The 15,042-nt window shown below is 42.6% G+C and overlaps 1 protein-coding gene across 2 annotated transcripts in view; it reads right to left on the bottom strand.

Annotated features, from left to right (window-relative positions):
- The window catches only part of SRFBP1 (serum response factor binding protein 1), a 108,124-nt gene that overhangs the window by 67,059 nt on the left and 26,023 nt on the right, over positions 1–15,042 (bottom strand). For both annotated transcript variants that reach the window (XM_077290890.1, XM_077290898.1), the window contains exon 2: positions 295–383. In XM_077290890.1, coding sequence (XP_077147005.1) covers positions 295–383 — 89 coding nt within the window. The remainder of the gene's footprint in view (positions 1–294; positions 384–15,042) is intronic.

Genomic DNA, 15,042 nt, shown 5'->3' with positions numbered 1-15,042 from the left:
GGGAGGGGCGACCTTTAACCACTGAATGTGTAAAGCTTGAAAAATGTTGGCAATGGAGGCGTGTGCCCATCAAACACCCCCTTTCTTCATACAATCTTTTCTATGGAATTATCTTTAGGTGCTGGATAACTGGTTGCTGAAGGCAAGAATGGGCCAAGGAAATGTAAGTACCACAACCACTATTATAGTTGATAAAACTAATAGAGGAGATGAGCGCTACCACACGCATGGAAAAACACTTATACTGTGGATATGTAACAAGTTAAAAGGACATTAAAATATTGAGTGACTAACTTTCTGGATTTCAGCTGCGAGACATGGCGGATCAGCTTGCGGATTGTTAGAGCCTTCACTTTCTTGACATCTGCCCGCATCCTCACCACCTGTGGGAGTAAAGGAATTCCAGACAAGAATTATGAAGAAGCAGAACTGGAAAAGCACTTTATGCATCGGTATAAACACCACATATTAGCTGCAATGGGCACAATCAGGTCAGCTTCGTCTATATGTAATAGAAATGTAAACGGGGGCTCTATTACTTCAGTATATGGGATGCATCCACGTTCAATGGGTGGAAAACTGTGGAGAAGGGTGGGGAGGACCAAATGAGGCATCCAGCGAAAAATGGCTTCTGACTCAGAACAGTGAGGAATACTGATTGTTCAAATTACACATATAGGTTTAATAGAACAGGCAGATAGTACACAGAATTGTGCCAAAAACCTCAAATTTCAAACTTTTTTTTTTATTTAGTAGGGGCTTGCTCACACACACACTGTTGCAAAAAAGACAAAAAACAAAACAAACCAAACATGCCATTTTACAGTACCAGCACAGTGAAACAGCTTTCTGAATCTCATGCACACACACCACTTGCTTTTTCCATGCAAATTTGAATTTTGAGGGTATGTGTCCATGGTCAGGATTAGGCAGCGCTTTGGACGCAGCCTATGTCCACTGCGTAGAAAAGCGCTGCCGACATTTGAACGAAGCTGACTCTTCTGTGATCACTGAACCGTGCAGAATCACCGCATCCAATACATTGTATGGGTGACATTTATCTTGTGGAGACTCATCTCCTCTCATCTTATCTCCGCAAGATAAATAGACATGCTGCAGTCTGGAAAGATGCGCCGAATGTCCATCTCCACAGGTAAGCCGTGGGTATCTGTGCACACATAGTGAATAATGAAGCCCATCCACTATGCTGTAACATCTTGACGCTGTGGAGGTACGCAGCGTTCAACCCGCAGCGTTTTATGACCACGAGCACATACCCTCAAACCATTTTTTCAAATTTGCAGCCTGACATTTCTTGGGGGAAAAAAATGGATGCAAAAACACTTGCATTTTATGGAGCGTTTTTCCTGCTGATACTCTGCAGCAGATTTTTCTACTGCCAAAACCAAATACCCGCCAACATGTACACATCATATTTAGGCTTGTGGTGATAGACACGTGGCCACAGATCACTATGTGCCACTGCTGTATCTGGATCACTTTGCAATAAGCAAGTCACAAAAAATCTGGGTCTGACTCTTTGCGCCAGCACCTTAGGGGTTGCCATGGGACCCATTCACCTGCATTATGCAGGTATGTATCACATAGCAATCTTTGGCTGTTTGACCTGTGTTGTAGCCACAGTTGCTGTCGAGCCCCAGCCTTATGCCTGCGGTCCTATCTTTATACTGAATTGCTGCTTAGGCTGGCCACAGAAAGGAAACTTCATCATTGTTGCTGTGTAGCTGATGCGCTGAAGCATATCTCTTATCACATCCAAGGTGAGGAGTAAGTCTTACTATTTATTCCCTGGGAATTAGAAGTAGTCATCAACTTTTCCTTAGAACAGAGGAAAATTGGTATAATTAGAAAATATGTTCGGCAGGCAGGAGACCCTAAACTCAACTTAAAGGGGTGGTCTGAAGGTAAAGTTATTTTCCTCCTAAATCCCCATTTATTGCCATAATCTAAGGCTAGTTTCACACTAGCGTTTACCAGATCTGCGGCAGGCTGCGGACTTCCTCCGTGAAGCCCCGCCCTCGGCCGCACCTCCGCCGCTAGCTCCGCCTACTTCTGCATGCAGCCCGCATGTGACCACCGTACCTATCTTTAACATTAGGTACGCAGGTCGTGCCGCTGTATGCGTATGCTGCCGCATGCGTCGTTTTGACGATGCGGCGACCAGCGTAGGACGCAGCCTGTAGCATTTTTTTTTCCACATCGTCAAAACGACGCATGCGGCAGCATCCGCATACAGCCGCACAACCTGCGTACCTAATGTTAAAGATAGGTACGGAGGCCGCATGCGGGCCGCATGCAGAAGTAGGCGGAGCTAGCGGCGGAGGTGCGGCCGAGGGCGGGGCTTCACGGAGAAAGTCCGCAGCCTGCCGCAGATCAGGTAAACGCTAGTGTGAAACTAGCCTAAACTATTTTCTAATATACCGTACTTAAAAATTCCCTCTCCTTCCTTAACTACACTAAGTAACTTCTTTTCTATTCTCTCACTTCCGTGGCTGGGCTGGTCCCTGCGCGCTCTACATTGCGAGCTCTCTGTTGCCGGCTCAAACCAACATTAACGAGCTGGCAACAGAGCTCATTGTCAGAATACCAGGCGGGTCCACTTGTGGGGGCAGCGCAGGTCTCTACAGAAAATAGTTTACAATATTGCTCTAAATACATAGGGATTTGGGGGAAAAATACTTCGACTTCAGACCACCTCTTTAAGCCCTTTGCTAGACTCTAGCTACACTGAATTAGACGATTTGGCTCCGGGCTACCACTCCGGTGGCATTCGAATAAAATGTCCAGGTTGTAATAGTTGGACTATAGAGGAATGTCACCTCCAAGCAGCCCTCAACTTTATCTCCAAAAGGGGAGTAAGGACGTTGCCCCATAATAGTGCTTCTGGGGAGAACCAGCAAAACGACCGTATTTTACTTCTACTTCTTTATCCATCATGGCCAGATCTGATGACCGCCAGAAGTAATTACACAGATGTCCGTGAATTAGCTCAGCAGAACATTTTAGTAAAGAATCACATTTAATTTGAAAAACAGTAAGAGATATACACAAAAAAACCCAACAACTGACCACTCCAGTGCAATGACCAGACACATTGCATTGTACTCTATCGCAGTGAGGTCCCTGTAAGCTATAAAAACAAGCACCATTACAATTCACGTAATAAAAATCCTCTCCATTTTGGGGATTTTTATTCTGTATAGTGTACAGCTCATCGCTAGGTTTCCCACTTCCTCTGCAGTCTCAGAGTGGGGCACAGAAGCAATCTAAAAAAAAAAAAAAATCAAGTAATCCCAAAAGAAAAAAAATGTAGAAAGTTAAAACTTCACATTTAATGAAAGACAATTAAAAACAAAGGGGAATTAGAAAAGGGGGAATAAAAATTAGACTACAGACGACGCGTTTAGAACCAGCATGGTTCTTACTCAAGAAGTGGCAGAGGAGTGGTGGTACGCTCATGAAGGATCAACATGAGCACCTGCCTAAAGGCCCTCTTATACATTTCTTCCTGCATATTACCTTACCAGAACTTCTTGAAAAAAACAAACAATCTATGGTATAAAATAAACAGCCCGAAAAATAAAAAAGACACTTCATGCTTAAGCCAAGGCTCTGGAAACCATAACTGGCTCATAGTGTCACTTTTCATAGAATGTTCCACCTTTGCTATGGACCAGGATGGGTAAAACAGCCAGGTTTCTGTCAGTTAATCATGACCACAGAAATATGTAAACCGTTTAGTCTTATTTTTAGAGCCCTATTGGCATAGTTATTCTACGCGAAAACTAATATGAGCAGACTTTATAGATTATTTGTCCTGAATTTACAAAATAAATTCTATTATAAGGGTGTAAAGCGGCTCTGCTCACCTCCACATGGGCAGAGGACGTCACATCAGCAGATCTGCAGGGGCACATGCTGGTTTAAAGCAGCTATTTTAGTCTAATAGATAGGGTTAGTGCACAATACATTGTTCAAGCAACACTGCAAATATGACATTATCAGCCACGATTACCTCCCGATGCGGAAATTAGAGTGTGATATTATAGACGAAAAAAGAAGGCCATGGGCATAGAATAAAACCCGATCTAATAAATACCGTAGATTATGCATAACAAGCCCAATTTACCACCAGCGATTCTCAGGCTGAGGTCTCCACACATGTCTTGCAGAAAGCAAGCAGCTATTAATAAGAAGTCAGCATTTAATTCCAAATGATAAACCAAAAATATACTGGGACTTGTGTTTAGCAGTTTCTGAGCAGCAAACAACTCTGCCGTGTGAAAGGTCGGACCCCAGTTTAACAGAGTTGTCTACTAGTTAAAAAAGAAATAAAATCAGTATAATGATAATGTGAAATAGCCTAACAACCCCCTAAAATCCCCTCCAGCACCAATACTCCTATGGCTGCAGCAAGGATGTGTCAAACTTACATGCGTGATCAGAGACCCCAGAGCTCAGCGATTTGCTGCAAATGTCCATGCACAACACATCACGGCTGCTGCAAGAGACAATAACCAGAGGTGACCACCGGCGCACCAGCGCTCTGGACAGTGGAGAATACTGGGGGAGTGTTTGCTATCCTCGCTCTTCACCTGTGATTTTTTTTATTTTTTAAATAAATCCCAACAGGGGCCTCCTACTTAAGGCTGTGTTACGGCTGTATAAACACTATAGAATGATTTATCAAAGCATTCATGCCAGAATTCTGGCGTAAAAGCTTTGAAAAGTCACAAAATTTAGGGGCAACTGAATGGAGCCTAGGTTTTGCAATTTTGGGGGTTTTCATGTCAGTTTCTCTCAGCTCTACTAAAATGGCAGTGACGCCACAGCTTGTCCAACACAAGCCAGAACTCTCACTCTACTGCCTGACTGGAGTAAGATTTCTGGCATGGCACATGAACCAACAGAGTGACTTCAGTACGCCCTCTCATCAAGACCAATGTGAACAACACCGGTGATCTTCAGAAATTGGCCTCGATTCGTTTTCAAACACGGGAGTATGTACCCATAGACTTTTATGGAACCCAATGCACCTTCCATTTAATATGGTATTGAACAGGAAGGAATCTGTGGCATGGCTACTTCACAAGGCATTTTACATACTGTCCTAATAAACTTGCAATATTATCTTGCACAGAGCACTGGGGGCCGCACACACCCTATGGGATGCTAGATGGAGTATTTGTTTTTTTAATCTGTCATGGTGACTACTAATTAGGCTGATGTTTGGTTTTTTTAAAGGCTCCAGATAAACCATGTCCATCTTCTTTCTGTTATGGAATATGCACACTTTTTCCGAGCACCCAGGAGAGTATTAGACGTGGTGAGCTGACCTAAAAAAATATATTTCCATATTTAAAGAATCCCTGTGTGCCATGGAGCCCATGACTCTGTACATTCTGCCGCACAACACTCTGCTGTGAGCATGAAGTCTGGTCTTGGCAGAGTCTCACACCCGTCAGGCAGCATTCTGTCCTAAAGCCAATGCCCGTCGCATCTTGAAGCCAGTACTCTGCAACCAGAGGGAAGTTCTGGAGATGTTCCGACTCTTCTGGAAGTCCAGCAGTTCTCTCCTGCTTCTGGGAGTTTTCTGGAAAAGTTAGAAGGCATAGGAGACACGTCCCATCTGAAACATGGTGCCCACATACAAAATCCTATAAGCTATACTGTATGTAGACTGACAACCACTGGAAACTCTCACTAGCTGACATTTTGATATTTAGAAGTAAAGCGCCTTGTGTACAGAGCTGCCCCTTCCAATCAACCATCGAGCTGCCTGTAAAGCCACTTTGTTACCCATAATAACATAACTGAGACCTTCCAGATGCCGTCAATCATGGCAGCAGTTAGTTAGATCACCCTTTAAAAGGCTTGCTTCATAAGCCGGTAGTCTACCACACGCATGGCGCTCATGAGAGGTATGGTTTGAGTCAGGCTACTAATAAAAAGTTACCACAAAGTAAATCTACAAATACAGAATATTACTAACGCACATACAGGCGGGCTGCCCAGTGCTACAAAATGCATGCTGTGCGAACAGAGGCCTACAGTCTACAGAGCCATCTTGGTCCAACTGCACTATGCAAGATAAAGTGCAAAAAAACATATCAATGTATGTAAGGTATACATATATACATACATAAAAGAAAAGCCAGCAGTTCATCTGCCATGTAGTGTAAAACCACAGCAGGAAAAAAAACTGTTCATCAATGTTTCAGATAAGTTTTTCTTCAGTCTGGACAATGTGGTTTTCGGCAAGAACATTTGAGTTATACGCCAAAAGAAAGTGTGTGTAATGAGATTTATATACTGCAGAGAGTGTGTATAGATGTGTGCATAGACGTGGTAGTGTGTATATGAGATTTATATACCATAAATATACGTATGCGCGCGTGATATGATTATATATATATATATATATATATATATATATATATATATATATATATATATATATATATATATATATATATATATATATATATACCGTATATATATTTATATTATTACACACACTCTCTGCGGTATATGCGGTAAATCTCACAACACACACTTTCTTTTAGTGTATAACTCAAATGTGTTTTATAATAAATTGTTTATTTTCACGGTTACAATAAATTAATCTGACATTAGCATACTGGCAATTTTTCATATTCCCACAACTGAACAAACAGGAAATTATTATTATTATTTATTGTTATAGCGCCATTTATTCCATGGCGCTTTACATGTGAGGAGGAAATCTTTTAGTGAAGTTCAAAAAAACAAATTACTTGGCAGGAAACCTGGATTTCTCTTTCCAGGCTTAAAGAGGTTATCCCCTACTTTTACAATGATGGTCTATGACACCTTTTTAAGACAAGTGTCCGACCACTATATTGGATCGTATAACTATTTTTCCATTAAAGTCCAACAACAAAGTCTCAAACTATATAATAGTGACAGCATAAAATGCCTTCTGTGGCCAAGATGCGCTCATACATACACATACTGACTGTCTGAATTTTCTTATTTATGTACAGGGCCTCAAGATTTCTGACTTTAGGGTATGTGCACACGTTGCGGATTTCTTGCAGAAATTTCCTGAAGAAAACCGGAAATTTTCTGCAAGAAATCCGCATTTTTTTTTGCGTTTTTTTTCCGTTTTTTTCGCGTTTTTTTAGCATTCTGCAAACGTAATTAGCTTGCAGAATGCTAAAGTTTTCCAAGCGATCTGTAGCATCGCTTGGAAAACTGACTGACAAGTTGGTCACACTTGTCAAACATACTGTTTGACAAGTGTGACCAACTTTTTACTATAGATGCAGCTTATGCAGCATCTATAGTAAAAGATAGAATGTTTAAAAATAATAAAAAAAATAAAAAAATGCTTATACTCACCCAGACATCTCATCAGCGGCGTCCGTTCGTCTTCCTATAGCTGGTCTGTGCGCACAGGACCTTCCGTGACGTCACGGTCACGTGAGCGGTCACATGACCGCTCACGACCAATCACAGGACAGTGACGTCATCGGCAAGGTCCTTCGCCGCACATCAGCTACAGGAACCGAAGCGACAGCATGCAGTGGAGGCGGGAAGACATCGAGGGTGAGTATATCGCTATTTTTTATTTTAATTCTTATTTTTTGACCACTTATATGGTGCCCAGTGCGTGGAGGAGAGTCTCCTCTCCTCCACCCTGGGTACCAACCGCACATGATCTGCTTACTTCCCGCATCGTGGGCACAGCCCCGTGCGGGAAGTAAGCAGATCAATGGACCCCTAGGTGTGCGGAATCCCCTGCAATTCCGCATTTTAATGAACATGTTGCTTTTTTTTCCGCGATGCGATTTTTTCGCGGAAAAAAAGGCTACATTTGCACAAAAAATGCGGAATACACTTAAAATAATGGGAGGCATATGTAAGCGTTTTTTTTGCGTTTTTATCACGTTTTTATAGCGAAAAAACGCGAAAAAAACGCGAAAAATACTTAACGTGTGCACATGGCATCCCATGTGCACATGGCATCCCGCGGCCATTTTCCTGAAGCCGCGGCCAGCAGAGCGCCGCTTCTGCGCACGCGCGGCCAAAGGAAGATGGCCGCGCCCACCGATCACCAATGAAAACGAACAGCGCGCTCTTTTAAATCCCCTGGCAGAGGATTCAGGACTTTGGGCATGCGCACACCACTACGCCACCAACGGAAAACTACGCAAAATCTGGGGGAAGACAACGCCCTTTTGACCAGACCAGCCTGATTGACAGGCGAAAACGGAGACTTTGCAAAGGTATTTCGGCAACTTAGGTGGGTAATAAACGCATAACAAACACACTAATGTAACGCCCACCTCTGCCCCTATTTAACACTATTTTTATCCCATCTTCCAAAAACGTGGTGACAGGTTCCCTTTAAAGAGCCTGCTGATTAGGTTAACAAAGGGATGACAGATACCAGAAGCCAGATAGGCAAGATTTATAGCAAATTGCTGCTGGCATTTTTGGTGAACACCTTTTGGGTTAAGTTCCACGAAATTTGAGCCTAGTTGAGGGTCAGCAGTATCTCGCTGACCGTTCAGTGTATGTCAGTGCTGGCAAAAAAAAAAAAAAAAAAATGCAAGCAGTATTCAGGACAACCTTCATCAGTGCTTTGAGCCATAATCCTGTGATAAAAAAGGACTGTCGGCACAGAATGACTGCTCAAAATACCACCGCTCGGCGCTTCTTGGCGGGGCCAATCATTCAAATACACCTTCCCACCTGCTTGTTTTTCCATCAATCTCCAACCCACCTCTTTGACAGCTCTGGCTTCATAGGGCCAGGGGAAGGTGGAGATAGATGGAAACCAAGCAGGTGGTAAGGTGTATTTAAATAACTGGCCTCGATGTGAAGACTTATTTTTTATCTTGGATATTGGAACCCCCCTTGGGACTAGTGGAGTCTCACAATGTGAGTAATTAGCAATGGGTAAAGGAGTAATAAACCACTAGTGGTAAGTAGTATTAAAGCAAAAAAAGTGGTAATATAAAACTTAGCTTTTAATAATGCAAATAAAACCATTGAACAGATACAGTGGGGAAAAAATGTATTTAGTCAGCCACCAACTGTGCAAGTTCTCCCACTTAAAAAGATGAGAGAGGCCTGTAATTGACATCATAGGTAGACCACAACTATGAGAGCTAAAATGAGAAAACAAATCCAGAAAATCACCTTGTCTGATTTGGCAAGATTTATTTTGCAAATTATGGTGGAAAATAAGTATTTGGTCATTAACAAAAGTTTCTCTCAATATTTTGTTATATATCCTTTGTTAGAAATGACAGAGGTCAAACGTTTTCTGTAAGTCTTCACAAGGTTGGCACACACTGTTGGTGGTATATTGGCCCATTCCTCCATGCAGATTTCCTCTAGAGAAAGACCCATTCACGTTTCATCTTTCAATGCCCTTGCTGATGGGAGGTTTGCACTCAAAATCTCACGATACATGACCCCATTCATTCTTTCATGTACAAGGATCAGTCGTCCTGGTCCCTTTGCAGAAAAACAGCCCCAAAGGATGATGTTGCCACCCCCATGCTTCACAGTAGGTATAGTGTTCTTTGGCTGCAACGCAACATTATGTCTCCTACAAACACAATGAGTTTTGTTTCTACAAAACAGTTCTACTTCAGACCATATGATATTCTCCCAATACTCTTCTGGATAATTCAGATGCTCTCTAAGAAACTTCAGATAGGCCTGGACATGTACTGGCTTAAGAAGAGGGACACGTCTAGCACTGCAGGATCAGAGTCCCTGGCGGCGGTAATATGTCACTAGCACTGATTAACAAATAGGTCTGTGGATCCAGGCAGTATAAAGCTAACAAAAATGTTACCTTATGATCAAGGACTCTCACGGTGCTAGTGGGGATGTCACCAAGGTCACAGCAGTTCAGCCCAGCTGGGAACGGAACCTCACTGACCAGAGGTAACCTCGATGATGTCACCACCTGTCTCTGAGTTTGCAGTTCAGTCTCCAACGGTTCTCAGCCTGGATGGTCGCATCTTGGCACCGTCCAGGTTGAAAACGAAGTCATCCAGATATGGATTACGGCGTGGGATATTATTGTTTTTTTTATTTTAGTTTTATTACAGAAGAACGAGGGCTTCGGTAGAATAGGCATTTAAATAAAAATGGAAAACTGTGTTTTGTTTTATTTCTAATAAAGGACTTTATTCTTGCGGTGTCTTTATTTACCATACAACTGTAGGAACAGTAATGGATGTCTTACAGACGCATCTCCATTAGTAAGCCATGGGCTTGATGTCAGCTGACAATACAAAAGGCACATCAACTCCACTTGCCACCGCTACAGGGCAAGTTGGAAGAGTTGGGCAAAGCGCCAGAATTGGAGCATCTAATAATGTGCCTTTTCTGGGCAGCTGCAGGCTGCTATTTTTAGGCGGGGGGGGGGTATCCATGGCCCCTTACCAGCGAGAGAATACCAGCCCCAAGCTGTCTGCTTTACCAATGCTCGTTGTCAAAAATGAAGGGGACCTAACGCCGTTTTTTTCCAACTATTTAAATAATTAAATTATTTAAATAATTAAGGAAAGATATATATCTTGGTACCGTGTTAGCCAGTAGATAGAAAAATATTTAGAATTCAGAGCCCTCAGTGGTTGATACCTTTTAACGGCTAACTGAAAAGATGGCAACAAATTGCAAGCTTTCGAGACTACTCAGGTCTCTTCATTAGGCATAGACAGGTCAGGTCTATGCCTGATGAAGAGACCTGAGTAGTCTCGAAAGCTTGCAATTTGTTGCCATCTTTTCAGTAAGCCATTAAAAGGTATCAACCACTGAGGGCTCTGAATCCTAAATATTTTTAAATAATTAAAAAATATGGCGTGGGGACTCATCTATTCTTGATAACTAGCCTTGCTGAAGCTGACAGATGAGGGCTACCTGGCTGGTTAGCAAAAATACTGGGGAATCCACGCCATTTTTAAAAAAAAAAATATTTATTTACAGTGCAGGAGCGGCTGATGAATACTCCCATCCGTCGCTCCTGCTCTCACTGTTATTAGTGGCAGCAGTTGTCCCATCAGGTGACCGGAGGTGAGCTTTATACCTCCGATCACAGATGAGTGTGGGAACCCTCTCAGACCGGCGGGGATGATTTCACCGAACAGAAGTGGTGTTTGCCGCGCTGTCATGCACATGACAGCGTGACAAACACTGGATGTTCGGGCCTCCCATTCAAGTGAATGAGGTCCAGGTTTGGGTACTGTTCTGGAACCCAAACTTTTTTGGCTGAACCCGAACATCCAGGGGCCCGCCCATCTATATTATTGACCACTTTATATCTTCTATCTCTTGCTGCATTGATGAGTTAATCATATAAAATTAAAACATTAAGTACTCTAGGTGAGAGCAAAGAACTAGCTTGCTTAGCCTGCTTGATTTCATTGTTAGGTGCCTGATGTCATATATGCATTAAGTTACCAATCAAGTTAAAGAGTCTAGGGGATGGGAAAGGGCAGGGAAATTACCTCAGGGGGCACTGGCTCCTTAAAGGGTTTGGGCACTACTTTATACTTGATGGCATATTAATGGGATAGGCCATCAACATTCGATTGGTGGGTGTGTGGGTTACGGAAAATCATCCCCCTATTCAAATGGATAGGGCTTTAAACTGTAGTACCCGGAAGGGACCACTATAGTTTTGATGGAGCTGCTGTGTTTCGGCAGCATCTGAGAACTTCCAGTCGGAGAAGCAAGTCGTTGCACGCATGCACCAATCAGATATTGATGGCCTTTCCTGAGGATAAAAAAGTTGACCAAAGCCTTTAAGTGCTCATAGCACTTGGTGCCTCATTTGCATATGAACTAAACTGCAAATTACTAGGAGAATGCAGCAAAAGATAGAAGATATAAAAGGTGTAGATTGAAATGTAAATCAAAGACCAGCCTGTCCATATATTTGGTTTGGTATGGAGAAGGGTTGATCAGCATGAATTGCTGTCAGGTGGACCATGCACTTCTCTAGAGATCAGCACATTTTTGTGGTCAGTCAAAAGAAACACTTTTATTAACTAAAACTAAAGCAAAAGGTCCCATGAATATTTATAAAAGAATATGACCATAGAGAAGCTTTCCCATCATAGTCGCATAAAAGGAGACAATAATGTATGAGAGACTACAAAAATAAATCTTGCCTTTTGGGGTCTTTCAAATAGAAATAATTAGCAAAAAACCATCCGGGGTCACAAAATAGATTATTGTGTTTGGACATGTCATAGCACCAAAATGATAAAAGCAAATATCCAGCCAAATAACTGAAATGGAATGTGCACAAAGCTTTTGAGGCATTAACCCAATGAGAAACTGCAGAGATCGTCTCGTACTTGGGGACTCATCATGCAGTTACAAAAAATCCATTACTGAGCGGTCAGAGAACTAAAGGCAGCAACAAGCGGGGCTCTAGGGCACCAAGAGATCCAAAAAGTTGGCTCGGTGACTGACCACTGAAACAGAATAACGTTTAGAGTTTTAGTTTTTTTTTTCCCTTTTAGAGAATTCAACAAATTCCATCAAAACCAAAATGGTATTGGGGTAAAGTCAGAAGCAAAAGTTCATGGAGCTTTTCCAAGCTTTCCAAGAGTGTATTTTATAAGAAGTGACCCCATATGTAAAGCATAAAAGTATTTTTTTTTTATAACAAGCAATAAAAAGTAAGGTGCTTTCCCACCTCACTTGTTCTTGCTAAAGAGCAAACCTTTGAATACTTGTTATTCCATCTGTAAGACATAAATTAGCTGGAAGACAGAAGTAAAGTAATATGGGACATAGAACAAACAGTACATTGTATCAATTCAAAGTGACAGCCACCCAGAAACACTTCTCATCTGCGGGCCATAGACACGATGTCATTATGTAAAGCTGCATTACAACGACTATGGTAATTATACAATAAACACAGTCTATGTATACGTCCAATAACAAAGGCTGCCAAACAGTGATCCTTAAAAGACAAGTCACTCTAAACGCAATTTGTGGATCAAAGACTTGAGCCTAAATGTAATTAGCCTTAACCAAATATTCTGCCCATTATAACAAAGCAGTCCTCCACTTCAGGTCTGTAGGGGAAGTGAATGCTACTTTCACACCACCAGTGTTATTACAGGAGCTTTCCAGGACTTGGATATATCTTTAGCCTGTCTGCAGTGATTAATGTGATGTGGCGCTCCAGCACTCCATAGCGAACATGGTTGGTCCCCAATGCTCGGCAAATAAATGTTCAGAAGTGGTGTATGGCCTAAAAAAGGGGGTGAGGACTGTCAGAAGCCATTTTAGAAACCCAACTGCATACCGATTCCACTAAATGGAAGCTCAGAACTTGCTGAGCTGAGAGGAACATGGTGATATATTCCTGGTTAAACTAGAAAGATTGGATACAAAACAAAACTAATGCAGAAATTCATATGGAAAAATGGCAAAAAACAAACAAAAAAAACAAAACAAACAAACAACAACAACAACTGCTGCTACATTTTTAAACCTAACAAAAAAACTAAACATTTTACAAATGATAATGATGTAAAAGCAAACATGAGGCAAGTGCTATTTATTAACTTTGTGTGGTACGGCCATCTAGATCACACGTTAAACTACTGTATGGAGGGGTCATCTTTATTGTATAGAGCAATATGTGGGGGCCATTATACAGTATAGAGCACTATAAAACCTACAAGAAGCAAAACGGACAAACCCTGCTGTAACTAAATACCGCATATACTCGTGTATAAGCCGACCAGAGTATAAGCCTTGTCCCTTAATCCCCATCCCCGTCTGCATGGTCCCTCATCCCCATTCTTATATGTATAGGCCCCCATGAGAGAAGCACAAAAAAAAAAAACCATACAAAAAAACCCCATCCCACTTTCCTTCCCTGTGCACCCCCGCAGCATCTCGTTCCGGTGCCAGGCGCTCCTGCGGCCACGAGATCACATGTTCCCGCTCATTAAGGTAATGAATATTCACCTCTTTCTATGCCTATGGGAGTGGAGAGAGGTAAATATTCATTACCTTAATAAGTGGGCACCCGTGATAGCCCGTCAGCTGCTGGAAGCCGGCGGCTGCAACTGCGCGCGCTATAAGAGACATGCATATTCATTGCCTGTGCAGTGAATCATATCTCTTTAGCAGCGGGCACAGGCTTTAGCCACAGCCGCCTGCCTCCTGTGACCCGCTGCTCCCCCTCCCCACCGTAAACTGGGACAATGACTCGTGTATAAGCCGAAGGAAGCATTTTCAGCACAAAAAAATTGTGCCGAAATACTCTGCTTATACAAGAGTATATACACTGCAAGTAAAAAAGCAAAAGTGCATTTAAACAACACAGGGTTCCTAGTAACACTGTTTTTGATCAAAAACAGCATAAAAGAAACCCACCGTTGGCAAGGTGACCCTGATCGGGATGGTCCTATGCTGTCTAATATTAAAAACTTTACCATGTGTCAGAGTTGACCTTAGTGTGTGAAAAAGGGCAGACAAAGGACCGGGCCCCAACCTGTGGACACCAGCCTAGCGAAGTTTTTAAATGTAGTTTCCAGCTCAAGGGAGGGAGGCCACGCACCAGCTTGTACAAAATGTAAAAATACAAAGAAAAAAAAAAAAAAATGGAGCATGGTTTAAGTTGGTATACATGCAGCACATGAAGACCCGCCCTCGGCCGTCAAAACGACGCATGCGGAAGCATCCGCATACAGCCGCACGACCAGCGTTCCTAATGTTAAAGATAGGTACGCAGACCGCATGCCGGCCGCATGCAGAAATAGGCGGAGCTAGCGGCGGAGGTGCGGCCGAGGGCGGGGCTTCACGGAGGAAGTCCGCAGCCCTCCGCAGCTGCTACAAACGCTAGTGTGAAAGCAGCCTAATCCAGGTGCACAACTATAGTAACCGTAAATATAGGAGGTGCAAAGCCAGTAGTAAAGGCAATCAATATAAGTGAGAGAGAGAAAAGCATTACTGCAAAATATGCCCACTACACCTAAA

The sequence above is a fragment of the Ranitomeya variabilis genome, chromosome 1 (genome assembly GCF_051348905.1).
Source record: "Ranitomeya variabilis isolate aRanVar5 chromosome 1, aRanVar5.hap1, whole genome shotgun sequence".
Taxonomy (NCBI): Eukaryota; Metazoa; Chordata; class Amphibia; order Anura; family Dendrobatidae; genus Ranitomeya; species Ranitomeya variabilis.
Note: the sequence above shows the minus strand (reverse complement) of the source record. Positions and strands in the feature narration are given on the sequence as shown.